This window comes from Tigriopus californicus, chromosome 8 (assembly GCF_007210705.1).
Source record: "Tigriopus californicus strain San Diego chromosome 8, Tcal_SD_v2.1, whole genome shotgun sequence".
In the NCBI taxonomy this organism is placed as follows: Eukaryota; Metazoa; Arthropoda; class Copepoda; order Harpacticoida; family Harpacticidae; genus Tigriopus; species Tigriopus californicus.
In genome coordinates this window covers 8,745,792-8,762,703 of record NC_081447.1, presented here as the reverse complement: position 1 = coordinate 8,762,703, position 16,912 = coordinate 8,745,792, and the positions used below count along the sequence as shown (strand labels likewise).

Sequence of the window (16,912 nt, the reverse complement as noted above, 5' to 3'; positions counted from 1 at the left end):
TATTTGTGTGGTTTATTCGCCATGACAATTCGGTACAACGACGATTTGTTTACATCTCCAGAATTCATATTCCGGCTAGGGATCACCCTCCCGAGTTCAAATTCGGTTGTGGAGAAGGCGATCTACCACCACGGCAACAACTCTCCTCTCTGAAATTGTACATTTCAACATCAACACATTGAAAAAAAACCACCAAATAGAATTTCCGTGAAAGAAAGTGTTCGGAATTTTGTCCTTCTAGAATTTGAAAATGTAATTGTTATTTGTGGACGTTTTAGCAGATTCCTACCAGTCTATCCTTCGTTTTTGAAGATACAATAAATAATTCTGCTCCGTTTTTGTCGAAATTGCTGGAAATTGCATTCAAGAGACTCCATCAGAGCTTTTGGATGTATTTATTCGTTTGCTGCATTGTCACATCATCCCTGAGATAGTTACACAGTTTCAACAATTGCTTTCACTACACTAGCGTCGATACATTTTCAAACACGTTGCACTTCTATAATCCATTGCATTTGCCTTTTAACGATATGGGATGCTCATTCAAATATATGGCCACAATCAATATAAAAAGCTTGCACAGCAAAATCGCTTCAAGGGAACTTTTACGGGCATACGTACACTTCAAAACTTTGGTCAAGGTAATTAAACAGTGACTTCGTCCGTAAACCTATTTTTGTCGTCTAAATTTATGATTATTCTGTGCGTTCTTTCATGACCAGATCGTGTATCATGAAGATCAGGGTTAACTGAAGAGGTTTTAGATTTGAGATAGTTTGAGTCATACGTGTCCTTGTCCAATGAATGTGGAGACGGCTTAAAACATATCACCTGCTCAGGCTTGGTAAATTCCCTGTCTAAGTGGCCACTAGAGGCAAAGAGATATGGTGGGATGTTGGATGTTCCTTTTTGCGCATAAATATTTGACCCGTTCTGGCAGATTTCGAAAGGGTCCCTCTCCGATTCTTGATCCGGTAATGATACCGAAGAGTGGACCAGATCAATTGGGACAGCTTGCTTTTGCGATCTGACTCTACCTTGTAATTGGTATGAGCAGTCTGATCCCAAGGAGCAATAGCTGGGATTACTAACGCTGTCAAGGGAACAAATTGGGTTGCAACAATGACTGCAATCGGAAGAGATAAAACTTTGTGAGCTTTGACAACTACCAGAATGAGAATGGGGGCATGGATTATCACATTTTGGCAAATTCACGACAGAGTCCATAATTTTTTGACTTTCTAAAGTCAGCTTATCTATTTTAAGCTCCTTTTCGACGACCAAAGTCTTTGGATCCACTTTGGCTTCATCGAGACAAATTTGAAGGGGGAGCTTTGAGACTCCTGAACAATTTCTTGAGGACTCAACTTCTGTTTGAGAGCAGTTTTCGGGTTCCTCTTCTATAGTTGCCTTAGGCACTCGGGCTCCTTGACTTGATAATGTTGCAGCAGCAAGCGCTGCAGTTTCAGCCACCACTAAAGCCCCACCAAATCCCCCAAAAGTTGTATTTCCAGACCGTTTTTCAATGTGTCGGGTCGCAAGAGGCTCATCACGGTTTCTTATATCTCCTTGTGGTAAGCTGCTTTGCCTAAGTCCATCACCATTGATCCCAGATGACCTTTCAGTGTCTTTAAAGGCCTCTTGAATACTTGTGATCCTCGACGTCACTGCATGAGATGCTCCGTGCGAGTTCTTGTCCTTGAGAATGCTTAAAGTTTGAAAGATTTTGTCTAGCTCCAACTGAAAAAGAACCGATTCAATAAAGAACTAGAAAAGTTGAAGCACAACTAATTGCAACACATGAACTTGAAACTTTACCTGTATGTCTTTTTCTGATAATATTCCATCATTGCACAACGAGCTGACTTGGCCAATTGTAGGGTTGGATTGTTGGGACAAAGAAGCATGAGCAGCTCTGACTTTGGAGGCGAGAAATTTTCCAGGACCATTCTTTGATAGTGTACCTTCGTCCGGTTTGCCGTGCCCTTTAACAACTAAATAAAACTGAAAAACGAAGAGAACAAAATTGCTGGCGCAGCTCTTTTCTTTTCAACCCCAATTTGTAACCTCCATTTGTAAATTTCAACTTCATCATTTTTCTATTAGTTAATAAAGCTCTAAGACAAAGAGTCTTCATTTCGAAAATATGTTAGTGAGAAAGAAATTGTTAAGAAATCGAAAATACGTGCCACGGGACTTCACGTCTTCATACTAACTTTCCCCGTTTACCAGTTGATGGTATGAAATCCCAGTCAAATGGTTCGTCTTTAATTATGAGATGGTGGCATCCTTCATTGGTTCAATGAATTGTATATCTACTTTTCAAATTGGTAGGCGACGTCACTAATACGTGGAAAATTCATCAATATACAAAAAATGATACGTCTGGAGGATCTGGAACGTCCAAGCACATTTTGAAAATGAATCGAGGTTGTGTCAACTATTTGAGAAAGAAAAAGAGCCAACCATCTCATAATTCTAGATTTGCAAACAATCGTCTTGTTATTGGTTAAATAAAGGTAGCATCATGATATTTTTGTAAACGATAGGTGGGAGCATGTATGACGGATCAACTCAAGGGAAAAGGACACTTGTTCTTTGCCATATTTAAGCTTAAAAGAAAGAAATATACGCCGAAAATAAATTGCATCGTTGAGACCGCATTGATTTGCATCTAAATCTTCATTGATTATTCAAATAGTGTAGTTTTGATATTGCAAAATAATAAATTAATATTTTAAATAATTGGACGTTATTGAGTATAAAGCATTTTGAGTGATCATGATTTAGAATAACAAAATAATCTTTTACGTGAAAGTATTAGCTGACCTCTTCCAGTTAAATAATGAATCGATAGAGCGTTTTATATTTCGTATTATTACACCCATCTTACCTTACTCGCAAAAATCAAGCACAAGAGAATAGTAATGGTCAGTTGGCTATGACAGAAGAAGATAATGTATAATAAATCAGGGTTAGCCGGGTGTTGAAGGAAGAACCTGCAAACGAAGTAGTGGTAAAATTAAAATGTGAGGCAAAAGGATAACGCGCAACTGACTCACATTGACACATTCAAGAATATGGATAGCAAGAATTCGTTGTAAATTGTCATCGAAATGAAGCGGCTTTCATTGAACTCTGATGGAGCTTTACGAACCATTATGCATAGACGAATTCCCCATAGAAGAAACAGAAATTCCACTGAAAGGCAATTGATTGAGGTTTTAAAATCGATAAGATTGAGATGGGCGTATAATATAAAAAAATGAAAATGAAGTTTGGCCAAATTAGTGGGACAGCCTTTACCTGCAATCGCAACAAAGGTTACGTTTTAGCACTGATAAAGTTTGAAAATACAAGACATACAACCACCAAGGTCTTCACCAAATCTAATCCAAAGACTGCGAATGGAAGCCAAAAATATATTCTCTCAAACCGTTCACTTTATTCCAAATAAAAGCTTAATCCCATCATCCAAAAGAGTCCCATTTTTATTTTTGGAGGACCTATAGAGGAAAATCCGGATTGCGCTTTGACGTTGGTCAAAGGTTAAACAATTAAGCTAAAATTGTTGACAATTGTGAACAATTGTTTACCACTATTAATCGAAAGTCCGTTCTCCAAGGCGTATTTTCATTTCAAATTCATCTCAATTGCAACCACTACCGACCGAGCCGGCTTTTAAACATCGTGGATCAAGCGGTCAAAAATGGACATTGCCTCAGAATAGGCCATATTAATTCCTTTCAGCTGAGATTTTAGACGATAATTATCTTCATTCTAGTAATTAATGGATTATTTCGCTAGATTCCGAGACCTTAGTGCGTGAAGGTGTGTACACAATGGAATGTGTACACATGGACAAGTCGGGAGACAAGTCGGATGTGTACAATTGTACACACATTTTTCCTTTACTGATTTAGCTAATAATCCGTTTTAGCTAATTCCGTATATTGAGAAGGCCTTTGAGACAAATAGGCAAATTTGGATTTAGAAAGCAATATTCGATCATACATTGATTTCTGGTGCAGATCCGGAGAACGTTCTAAATTCCGTTTTTACATATCATGAATCTAAGGGTAGATTAAGCCATCTCTTTCACCCCGTGTTGCGATTTTTTTTAAATTAGGCAAAAATCACAAATGTCCACTCTTTTCAAATTCCTGTCTTTAATTTGTCGTAAGAAAAACTAATTAGCTTGCAAGATACTCAGGATTTTTGATGATCAAATATTTTTTTGTTAGTCTACCTGATTAATTTCGAATCATAATCCCGTATTTTTTTGACACCCCGATCTGATCTATGAGTGCTACCATACTTTGCGTCCCATGGTTTTGCTTGCATAAAAGTAGGCAAATCCCTTATGTACTGTAAACTTGATGGCCCGAATGCAAAAAACTTCAAATTGCCCCTAAGCTAGATTTTACAAGAGATTGCCGCTTCTTTCATTGAATGATCATTTATCAAACAAAAATAAGTGGCTAAGACTAATACAAAAGGGAATATTTTACCTAACATGACTTCGCTAAAGAATTGGGCAAAAACAAAATTGGTCACCCTTGGAAAATGATGAATATTTCGAAGCTGCCGACCTCCAATATTGTTGAGGATTTTGACGAGCTCTTTCAATCTTCAACAAGGTCATTTCAGTTATCGGCTTACTTTTCACAACACTGCACGTATCAAGTATCACATTCCAGCCAAACTGAACACCAGCATCACCTACTTGGCCTTTTTTCAATGATTTCTTGAACCAGTTTGAGTTGTTTTCGAACCAGCAATAGCCGGCGCAGAGTCTTGTTGATAACAAGAGTTTCTGACGTCATGATCTCTGATTTAGTGCCACCAAATAATCAAATAAGTAAAAATGTACGAGCAAAATTTTGGCTCAGGTGGTTGCCATAAGTATGAAATATTGGATGTCAATTACTCTTGAGTATTCTTTAACTTTTGTCACTTTGTACTTTAGATCTAGAAGTGATAGTTCTGCATCAAAACGCTCAAACTCAGCATGGAGGATTTTTACGCAAGCAAAACCATAGGAGGCAAAGTGTGGTAGCACTCATAGAACAGATCGGATCAAAAAATACGGGATTATGATGCGAAATTAATCATGGAGACTATTAAAAAAATGATCATCAAAAATCCTAAATATCTTACAAGTTAATTAATTTTTCCTACGACAAATTAGAGACAGGATTTTTACACTAATACATCTTTTCAGATCCCCGATGTTTGCAAAGGGATCGAAATAAATAAATACAGTAACAATAATAATAATAACAATAAATAAATAATAATAATGAGGTATGGTTTCAATGACACCTAACTCACGTTGGGAGCCTAACCAATCGCAAATCCTGTGTCTACGTAAGAGTTTGGCGGGACCGCCCTGATCTGAACCAGGTTTAACAAATCGCCTTTTCCGTCATCTTTCAATACATTTTTTTGGCTGGTCTAATGATAATTCAGAATCGAAAATACATTTCAAAAGTATGTTCAACTTACAAATTGTGAAAGAATGGTCCCACCAATCAGATTGACAGAGGAATGCCTTTAGATTTTCCGCTGTCCGTCCTGAAAAGCAAATTTCATTCATATTTATGTTTTCTGTTTACAAAGAGATTACGCATCTGCTGAATCAATTTCACATCGTTTATGTGAGACTTCAGTTGACGGTATGATTTTTTTTAAATGACCCTTAGGAATTTGCCAGCTTTTGCTAGTCTTTTAGTCCGCGATTTTTTTTTTACTATGGACATTTATGGATACTTATCACGATGAAAGAGTTACATTTGTATATCTTGTATACCGTTCAATTCATTCTACAAAAGAAAGGTCCCCGGTTCGATTCTCCTCCCCGGCCTTTGTTAAAAAAAAATTTTTGACGCCAGCAACCCCCACAAATGGAGGACTTATCTGATACGGACTATGACACCGTCCATCGGAACAAAATAAGGACGATGTGATGGCTAGCTTCACTGGCCTGGCGAGGCTCACCCCTCCGACCCTAGCACCCCAAGAACAAATATTACTTCGGATTCACTGACAACATAGCAATACTCGAAGTGAAGAATATGGCCCTGTAGTTACTGGGAAGCGACGTATCTCCTCCCTTTAAAAGTGGAACAAAATGAGCAACTACATTTTTTTGCGGACTTCCTTACCGCTGCTGGGATTGGAATCCCAGCAGTTCAAGACGAGAATTTTTTTATTTATATATATTATTTGATCGACCAACGAATCAGTGTTGGCTGATCTGGCTAACCCTTGAATATAAGGTTGATCAGGATTTTTCATCAAAAACGTGTCCAAAACTGACTTAAATCCTGCTACTGGATCAACGCCTACATACGACCTACACATATTTGAAGGGAGCAAATTGAACAAATGAAAGAGCCCGAGAAAGAAGAGAGGTGGACTTCATTGTTCTTACTAGTCTGGATTCTCGAGGGCTTGAAGGTGCTCTCAAAACGCACGTTAAGCCTCTACGGTCACTACAATTGACCCTAAATCCTGGGTTGGGACAATGCTCATGAATGCTTTTAAAAACGTACAGTATCAGATACCTTTCGTACCTTCTCTGAGTACTGCACAATCCCAACCTTTCTAATCTCTCCAAATAAGAGAGCTCTCTCATAACCTCAATGTTCCTAGTAAAACATCTTTGGACCTGCTCGAGCTTTTGCAAACCTGCTGAACTAATTGGTGCCCAAATGGGCGAGGCATATTCAAGATGCGGCTGGAAAATCGACTTGCACAGAGTTAGCATCGTGATACTATCTCTGGACTTAAACGTGCGAAATATTCAACCACATGTTTGAAAAGCTTTACCAACTTTCAACTGGATATGCTTATCCAACTTTCCATTATCTTGGAGGACTACACCAAAAACCTTCATGGATGAGACCTACTGAATGCCCTTACCTTCATCATCTAATAGTGGAGTGTCTAATGACGTCGACCCAAAGGTCATTGAGCGGAATTTCATTCCATTCAGTGCCATATTACTCGCAGCAACCCAAGAGTAGATTTGGTCTAGGACCTCTACCAGACAACCGGAATTCTGACCATTCCTACCAACTACCAGTTTTGTATCATCAGCATAGGAAGACATACTGACATTGCTACTACCAAGTTTCTGAAGCGGAGCAATGAAGATGATGAAAAGGAGAGGACCCAAAATGGAACCCAGAGGAACACCCGACTTGACATCATATATGTCACTAAGAGATCCCTCTACCTTAACCAATTGCTTCCTACCAGAAATGAAACTTCTTAACCAATTGAGAGCCTTGCCTTGGATCCCAATCTCATGGAGCCTGTTAACTAAAAGACCATGATCTACTTTGTCAAAGTCGAGATAAACTACATCAACTGATTCATGGCTCTCTAGTCCCTCAATAACCTGCTCTATATGTTCAATCAGTTGGGTAACCGTGCTAAAATGTGCTCGGAACCCATGCTGGCTAGGAGGAAGAACTTCATGAGTATCAAGAAATTCAAAAAGTTTGAACTTCATGATCTCCTCAAACACCTTCGCAATATTCGAAGTGAGAGAAATCGGCCTGCAGTTACTTATCTTACTGTAGTTACTAGTTACTTATCTTCCCCTTTGAAAATTGGAACAACATGAGCTACCTTCAGAGAAGAGGGGGAATTTGCCCTGGTCCAAGATGCAACCCATCAAGTACGAGAAAACAGGAGCAAGAACCTGTGAGCATCTCATCAGAAACTGAGATGTCACTCCATCAGGGCCAGGGGAGCTCGAGAGTCTCAAGTCCCTGATGGCCTCTAAAGCATCCTGATCTGTGACTACAAGATCATCTAAATGCTCAGCTTGACTGACCTTGTCAATCTCAACAAACTCATCAATAGAACAATGGGCTGTACTAACCACTGAGCTCCAAGTACCTATGTTGGCCATAGACTCTACATTGTCTATGACTTTCCCCATTGACTTCAAAGGGCCCTACAGGGTGTTTGATCTTTTTCTTAGAGTTTGCATAAGGGCAAAATGCCTTCGGATTCGACTTTACCTCCTGAACTACTCTACTTTCCTTTTTCAACTGATCTGTCTCAATGGAGGCCTTAATTCTACCTTGGATTAACTCTAACTTTCTTTGAAGGCTAGCCACAACTACTGGATTCAAATTGCTCTGGAGCCTTTTTGCTGGTTTGCAACTCTTTTTGAACAAATTCTTCCTATACTTCGGAATTTTAGAATGTGCCTCGCCCTGTGGAACACATTTAGAGATTGCTAGAGTGGAACAAACGCCCTCATAAACTAGAATCATTTTGTCTAATGCTACATCAATGGATGATTCCTTTTTCAGCATTGAAATGAGGTCAAGCTCTCCAAACCTTTCTCATAACTTCTATAACATTGTTCCACGACTTCGCTATTGACCTCAAAAGGTCCTTCAAAGGGTGTGTCAGCGTGTATATTTTTTCCTTCGTTCCAATTAGTTCAGACAAACACTTTTTTAGTTTTAATTTATTAAGTAATAAAAGTACATTATTATGTGTTACAATTAACTACGTGTATGCTAAAGGTTCTGGCAATAACTGTAACGGCCATTTTGTTGAATACATCTTAGTGCAAAAGTCCCTTTCCACAACTTGGTCGCATGAGCAACGAAGGTGTTAGCTGTGCCGAGTGAATTTCGGATGATGCCATCCGCTTGAGAACGTTTTGACATGTTTGTTTCCGGAAATTTCTTCTCCTGTAGGATATTCCTCTCGCCATCGTCGCAATCATTCCACTGGACAGTCATGAAGCTTTTCACTTGCATTAGTGGTGAGATTCAACGTAGGGAGTTCTGCCCTGGCTAGTTGATCAAAGATTCGGGCATGGTCGGACCTCCAGTTGCCCGTAATGGTCATGGCAACATGGTTAATGGCTACCTGAATAGCAAGTCCAAGCGAGGTGTGATAGCCACTTTCCCCGTTCACCAGTTCCTGCAGGTATTTTCTCCGAAGTAAGTGAAGGGTTAATCTCCACACAAGGGAGGACCTGTCGTAAATTTTTAACAAACTTAACGCCAAAGGGCTCCAAGTCACTAACAGGCTATTGTCCGACCTAACCGACACCGTAAACGATTCGGAGTCTCGTCGCAATAACATTTCCACTCACCATGAGTTAGTTGGATTTTGGTGGCATACGGTATAGACAAATCCGTTAGTCAGTTCAACTGAAAGAAAGGTTTGTTCTTTTTGCCAAGATAGCCGTGTCGTCTGCATTTCCAATGTTGTTGACTACCCCAAACCTGACAACAACAAGGATGAGGGAAAACACCCAGGACAATTATACACTTGCTTGACATTGAAACCAATTTCATGTGCTCCACATGGGTGTCTTCCTTGCCCAGACTTCCTGGTACTTCCACTGCCTATAAATTCCCACAATAAGGAGAGAGCTTCCACTTTAAAAACCAAGTCCAGAACGCTTTTCACTCTGGCAGCTACATACCGAAAGCTTTTGATTGCCCCAGCTTTTTGAACGTATGAGATGACGGTTTCGAAATGGAAATTTTTACCCATCAGGCCCAAATCATCACTAGTCAACGCTAGCCGGATTTGCAATTGGCAATCAGAGAAGGTACGAAATGTATCTGATATTGTACGTTTTCAAAAGCATTCATAACTTTGTCCCAACCCAGGATTTAGGGTCAATTGTAGTGACCGTAGAGGCTTAACGTGCGTTTTGAGAGCACCTTCAAGCCCTCGAAAATCCAGACTAGTAAGAACAATGAAGTCCACCTCTCTTCTTTCTCGGGCTCTTTCATTTGTTCAATTTGCTCCCTTCAAATATGTGTAGGTCGTATGTAGGCGTTGATCCAGTAGCAGGATTTAAGTCATTTTGGACAAGTTTTTGACGAAAAATCCTGATCAACTTTATATTCAAGGGTTAGCCAGATCAGCCAACACTGATTCGTTCGTTGGTCGATCAAATAATATATATAAATAAAAGTCAAGTAAAATTAATAATCTTCTCGTCTTGAACTGCTGGATTCCAATTCCGGTAGCGGTAAGGAAGTCCGCAAAAAAACAATTTCCTTTGCACAGCTGGACCTCACTAAGAGGGTATTGTTACGGACAAGATTCTACGCGTAACCTATAAGTTACGGGTGGAGTTTGCAATCGCAGAAATAAAGATACCAGGGTTCTTTCATTTTGCATTGGTAGATTTATGCTGGGGTAGGGGAATAGTGTTTCGGTGGATTTTAATGTGGAGTACTCACCGACTATAACCACTGGTGGAGAGACTAAGGTTCGAATTAGAAGACAGAGGACAAAGATTCCCACAATGATTCCTAATCGTTTTATTAAATCCATATCAGTTATCTTTATAGCCTTTGCAGATCGAACTCTGAAAATCACAGATATCCTGAAATTGAAAGGAAATCAGTGATTCAGTACGTGCGTTGATGAGTAGAGTTGTGAAAACGTGGATAATGGGGTTGACAAATCTTAGAAGTTCTGTTCTGATATGGGAGTGATTGAACCTGTAGGTTCCTAAACAAACACAAAGTTTAATTAAATTCAAATTCATTCCTGTTCATTCATTCATTCCTGTTTTGGAGCTCGCTGAGAACAGACGCATTTAGTTTGCTCTCGTTCTTATCTCCTAGGAATTTCGAACCAAGGTGTGACTTCCTCTGTTGCTCCTTGGTTGCTGTGCACGTGTAGCGTTCGTGGTGTTTGTGTGTGGGTGAATGAATGGGAATTGCCATTCATTCACTCAATTAGGTTTGGTTTTTCACGGCTCTTTGGTAAGACGTAATTACTTTAAAACCTAATAAGTTTATTGCTCATTTATGTTTATGTCTAGCTTTAGTAGTTTCTTTCTGATTTGTAGTGTAGTTTTTCTAGTTCTAAATCGTTATGTGTAGTTCTTCAGTTTGATTGTATTGTCCTTTAGAGTTAGAATTTATTGTTCATTAGTGTAATATTTTGTGTTAGACCAGTTGGTTGAGTTTATTTCTGTGTTTTTGTGTTGTTTTCCTAGTTTACATTTTCTTGATTCCTTGCTTTTCTCTGTCCCTTTCTTCTTGTTTACTATCTCTTATCTTATATTGTATGTTTAGTTTGATGTGAAGTAGTTCATTCCTATTTTGCTTTGTTGTCCTATACATCAGGACAAGATTGCACAGCCTTTTAGTTCTTTTCATTCTCTTGGTCTCTTGATTTTGCTGCTCATAGATGGTCCCCCTGCATTCATCATGGAAGCTATTTTTGGAAAAGTCAGCAAAGAGGCTAGACAATGTTTGGACCTGGTCTTAGCTGGGAAGGATCCTTCCATAGTCAATAAGCCGTTTATTATAGAGGCTTTAGTTGCCCTGGTCAATGAAACTAGGGTGCTGCTTGAAGAACAGGCTCACCCAATAGTTGAGAAGTCGACTAATTTGACCAACGTAGAGGTTGAAGTAGTATCTCCTCTTGAAAAAGCGCAAGAAAAGACAGTTGTAGAAAAAATAGTCTGTCCTGTTTACTGAAAGCAGCCTTGTCCTGAAGAAGAAAAGGCTGTCAGTTTGAGCACCCTAAATAGTGTCAAAAGCCTCTCAAGTTCGGCCTTGAGAGGTACAATAGTAAGATGGGATGTTCAAAGGTACATTGACCTTTTTTCACCCGTACATGTGCCGTCAGTCCATGAGACTTAAGACGTGCTTTAATGTACGGTGTACCTCCGTCCACGTAGAAGGGACGCAAAGAAAGGCGAGAAATAGGATAGCTCAGTTTCGTAGTTTTAGAGCTGACCCTATTCCTAAACCTAATCCCACCCCACCCCCCTTCCTTAACCCATTTAGCTTCCTCCCTCCTTCTCCTCCTACCCCCACCCTCTCTCCCAATTCCCTCCTCTTCCTTCAAATACCCAAACCACCCCTATTCCTATAAACACTCTCCTCCCTAATATTCCTTGCCCCACCCCTATTCCAAAATACGTTCCTATTCAAATGTAGCTGCCCAACCCATTCCACAAACCCAACCAACCCCATTAGCTCGTGCTTTGCCTCCAGTAGAACGTAGCTTTGTTAATAAGAGGGATGTTTTACGGTTGAGAGAGATAGTCCAAGATCTTGTGAACTTGGTCCGTTAAAAGAGAGGCCCGTTAAGGGCTATATTTGAACGTGCATTGTCTGATTTTTAAAAAGACAGCACAAAAGTTAAGATCTTAGAAGAACTAGCCGTTGAGAGAGAGATTGCATTCATCTCTATAACAGAAACCTGGCTTCGGCCAGGAGTCTTAGATGAAGAACTAACCATAGTGGTTTCAACTTAGTTCGTTGTGATAGGATACGCCCTGATAATTCCATATTCCCACATGGGGCGTATGCCTATATGTTAGGAATTATTTGCACATTAGTCATGTACAAATGTCGAATGGAGAAGTAGAGGTCTTAGTTGTCATATCCAAAGGCTTGATCTGTCTATTGTAACAATGTGTAGACCCCCTTCTGTTCAGCAAGCTCTTTTACGTCAGCTTCCAATTCACTGGAAATGAGTTGGATCTGGCAGTTTGCTCGAAAGTTTTCTTTGTAGGGGACTTTAATTTTCCGGCTAGTGTTGTAGAGTGGGAGGTTAGTCCTGATGGGTATATTCCCATTTCGAAATCGACATCTCAGTCGTTCGAAAAGCTGGAATAATTCGCGATCTTGCGCAATTTCTCCCAGCACGTTGGTGAAGCCACTAGAGAGAATAGTGTTCTCGACTTGGTCTTTTCCAATGACCCTGATCTGATACAGTATGTCCATGTGACACCTAGTAATCTGTCAGATCATCATGTTCTTGAGATAGGGTCGACCATTACTCAAAAGCCGGCGTGCTCTAGGGTAAAACCGGTCAAAAAGGTCGGTTTGGCTAAGTTCAAGTTCAAAGATGAACATTGGCCGTTGATTACGGAAAGATTAGAAGAACTTGACCTGATTTCAATTCTGAAACAGGAATCGTCCATAGATACAGCCATTGATAAGTTAGTTTCAGTTTTTAAGGAAGTTTGCTCCAGTTTAGCAATCTCTGAATGTGTTCCGAAAGGTGGTACACGACAAAAACTCCAAATATAGAAGACTTTGTTCAAAAAGAGTTTGCAAACTAGCAAAAAGGCTGAAGAGCACTTCGAATCCAGTAATTGTGGCTAGTCTCCAAAAAAATTGGACGTAGTTTAAGATTAAGGCCTCCATCGAATATGACCAGTTACAAACTGAGAGTAAGGTGTTTCAGGAGGTCAGGTCGAATCCGAAGGCATTTTTCTCTTATGCGAACTCTAAGAGACAAAAATGAAACACTCTGTTGGGCCTTTTGAGGTTGATGGGGAAGCCATTAGCAATGTAAGAACTATGGCTAACATGCTTGGAGATCAGTTCTCCAGTATGTTTTCATCCCCACTGAGTTCGGAAGCAACAGCTCATTGCCTCTGAAGATGAGTCTGTTGAGATTGACAAGGTTAGTCAAGTTGAGCGTTTAGATGATCTTGTAGTCACAGATCAAGATGCTTTAGAGGCCATCAGGGACTTGAGGCTTTCGAGCTCTCCTGGTCCTGATGGTGTGACATCTCAGTTTCTGATGAGATGCTCACTGGTTCTCGCTCCTGTTTTCTCCTACTTGATGCGTTGCATCTTGGATCAGGAAAGTTCCATTTTCACTAAAGTTAGCTCATGTTGTTCCAATTTTTAAAGGGGGAGATAAGTCGCTCCCCAGTAACTACAGGCCAATTTCTCTCACTTCAAAATATGCGAAGGTGTTTGAGAACATCATGAAGTTCAAACTTGTTGAATTTCTTTTGCAAAAGGTCGAACAAGTCCAAAGATGTTTCACTAGGAACATCACAGGATTGAGAGAGCTCTCATATTGGGAGAGGCTAAAAAAGTTGGGACTGTACAGTGTTCAGAGAAGGTACGAAAGGTATCTGATACTGTACGTCTTCAAAAGTATCCATGAGCTTTGTCCCAACCCCGGATTTAGGGATGCTAGTGACCGCAGAGCTTAATGTGCGTTTTGAGAGCACCTTCAAGCCTTCGTGAATCCAGGCTAGTTCGAACAATGAAGTCCACATCCCTTCTTTCTCGGGCTCCTTCATTGTTTAATTTGCTTCCCTCTCATATTCGTAGGAAATACGTAGGCCTTGTTTATCCGGTTGCATCTTTCAAGTCAGACTTGGACAAATTTTTAGATAGCATACCAGATCAACCCTACATTCAAGTCTCGGTCTGCCAACTCAAATTCGTTGGTAGACTAAATATCATATAAAAATTGAAAGTTAATAAATAAACGAATTATACCTTTCATTTTAATAGTACTGGGGATTACATTCCCTGTAGCGGTTAGAAAAGCCCGTGAAAAACCAAAGCAAAAAAAAAACCACACATGAATTTCTGCTTTGCACATTTTTTCATTTTTGAGACAAATCATCAAGGCAAGTCATCAATATTTCTTTACGCTTTTGATTGATGCTAGTTGTTGCTACATAACTTCCATTTTTGTATTGGAAATTCGCCAAATGGAGATAATGATTACTATTTTCTGGTGACTGCGTGGCTAGTGGCATCTCTTGATTTCAGTTTTAAACCTTCCCATGTAAACGTTTTCCTGAATTTCATAAAGAACATGTCGAAGGTAGACATAATTAAATAGTGCAGGATATCATCCTTGGGACATAATTGCTTTCTTTGTCAGCATAGGTAACAAGGGTGGAGACTGCCCTGCCGGCATAAATGTTTCAGATGTGGTAAGATTGGACATTTCTCAAAAGTGGACAAAATAGGCTGATGGCGGCGGTTTGAAGCAACTTCTAAGAACATGTTCTAAACAAGGCTTGTCTGGCATATTAAGACCTAACTTTTTCATTCAATGTGGTCTCCAGTATTTTTAATCAAGGCCTCAATTCGAGGCCTAACAGAAACGCAACGGTGCTGATATTTAGGGAGTCCAAATTTGGATGGGAAGTTCTGTTAGGCCACGGCCTTCTAGAAAAATGGACTGCGAACGAACTTCCTGCCAAATCGGCCTGCTCTTGGTCATAGCAACTCTGAGCCACTTTTCGAAAAAAAGTAGAAAAATAAGAAACGTAGATCTCGTCAATTTAAGGCAGGTCATTTTTATTTATATCATTTATTTATGAAGTGGATCGTTTCAAAGTTATGTTGTCAAAACCTTATGTAGCTGACCAAGAACAGGTTGAAAATTCGAATTTAATGTATTGTTTACTACGGTACATAACTTGGACCATGTCTCCTGAGTTCGCTGAGTTTGGTTTCAAATTTGGCCAAGTTTATGTATTCAACAAGATCTTGTTATCGTATGAAGTCCTTATTTAGAATAAGATGAACGGTTTAAGAGATACGAATTTTTCGCAGTCCACATCTCTAGAGGTCCGTGGTTTGACTTATGCTCCAAGACGCCCCAAATTTAAAAATAGAGTGAGTTCGCATTGGGACTTGAGGACGGCCCGAAATTATTAGGCTAGAGGGCCGCGAAGTTCTTGGCCAGCTTGGACGTGTCACTATCTTTGGTCAACATATAGTTGCTTAAGAGAAACTAATGCTTGAGCCAAGGCCAAATGGTATACCCCAGGATATTATAGAAGACATCTGCCTCGATTTTCTTTTTGGGCTTGAAAAACCATGGTGCCATCTGCTTGCCGTCGAAGGTCACGACGGTACGGACCATGATCTGGGCCTGATGCTTTGCCATGTAGATGCCTTCTATTAGTGACTTCACCAGGAAGATGTCGCTTCGGTGGTTCAAGCCTGCATCATGTGAAGATATTCTTGTCTGAGAAGATATCCACAAGCACAATGCTACTATTGTGCTTGTAGATGCTGACGACTTTCTTGCAGCCTCCTGGCATTCATGGCATCAATGAGACCATTCTTGGGGGGTTGGCATACTTCTTGAGGCCTCAATCGTCCTGAATGGCGCTCCTAATGGTCTTCAAGTCCGCACTAATCTCGGCAGGCATCCTGTGCATGAACTTTGGCAATGACTCTTGTCGAACAAGGTCGCATTCCTCTTCTTATTGTGGCCGTTACTGCCAGGCCTTCATGGGCATTTTGGGCGTTTTACAAGGTGGCCAGGGATACATAGAGGGTGTGGGCGATGAGCTTACGGTCATTTCCGCTATGGACGGTAATAGGGCATGTCAAGTGAAGGAAATTTAAGGAAAAATGTGATCCGGCACCCTGAATTTGAGCATTTTGGGGAGGGAGAACTAAGACAAACATCACAGTCAACTTGCACCATCCGCCCATTGAATTTTCAATAATCGACTGATTTTGAGTGAGCTGTGTTACAAAACCCCATAGAATGAACATGTTTGGTGTGATTTGGAGAACGCACTATCAAATTGGCTCAGTACCACAATGCTATTTGCCTAGACAAGTAGGTAAAATGAAATAAATGTCAAAATTCAATGCATGCACAGTGCAGTTTGGCTGGGCATGTTGTCTTTGATTTTACTTCATGGAATAACGTCAGTTGTTCATGAACGCGTTCACTGGACAAGCACTATTTCAGAACTCTCGATTCTCAAGACAGTCAGTGTTGACATTTTTGGATTTAACCTAATCTAACCTAAGCTAGCCTAACCCTTACCTAACCTTTTGGTTGCAAGGGTCGGGGCACGCCTAGGCCGCGGCGCCACCCTGCGGCAGCTCGGTTGCAAGGGCCTGGGGGCGCCTAAACCGCGGCTCTAGCCCCATCACTCGCAACACTGATGAATCGAGAGTTCTGATATTAACGATCATACATTTCCGCGCGGAGGTGATCGCGGATCCGTTGCAATTTGGCTTCCTGCATCGCTTCCCTTCGTCCGATTGTACCTTGAGATGACTCACTAGAAAGGAGAATATCATGGGTTTGTTGTTTTGCTTGCAGTGAGTTTTGAGTGATCAGAAGATTAGCCCGTAAATACGAA

The 16,912-nt window shown here is 40.4% G+C and overlaps 1 protein-coding gene across 4 annotated transcripts in view; it reads right to left on the bottom strand.

The window, feature by feature from the left end:
* Positions 1–376: 376 nt before the first annotated feature.
* The window catches only part of LOC131884503 (probable G-protein coupled receptor 158), a 33,564-nt gene continuing 17,028 nt past the window's right edge, over positions 377–16,912 (bottom strand). For all 4 annotated transcript variants that reach the window (XM_059232311.1, XM_059232310.1, XM_059232313.1 and 1 more), the window contains exons 9-14: positions 10,245–10,390; positions 5,509–5,577; positions 3,063–3,201; positions 2,894–2,999; positions 1,819–2,004; positions 377–1,740 (exon numbers count right to left, since the gene is read on the bottom strand). In XM_059232311.1, coding sequence (XP_059088294.1) covers positions 646–1,740; positions 1,819–2,004; positions 2,894–2,999; positions 3,063–3,201; positions 5,509–5,577; positions 10,245–10,390 — 1,741 coding nt within the window. In that variant the 3' untranslated portion in view covers positions 377–645. The remainder of the gene's footprint in view (positions 1,741–1,818; positions 2,005–2,893; positions 3,000–3,062; positions 3,202–5,508; positions 5,578–10,244; positions 10,391–16,912) is intronic.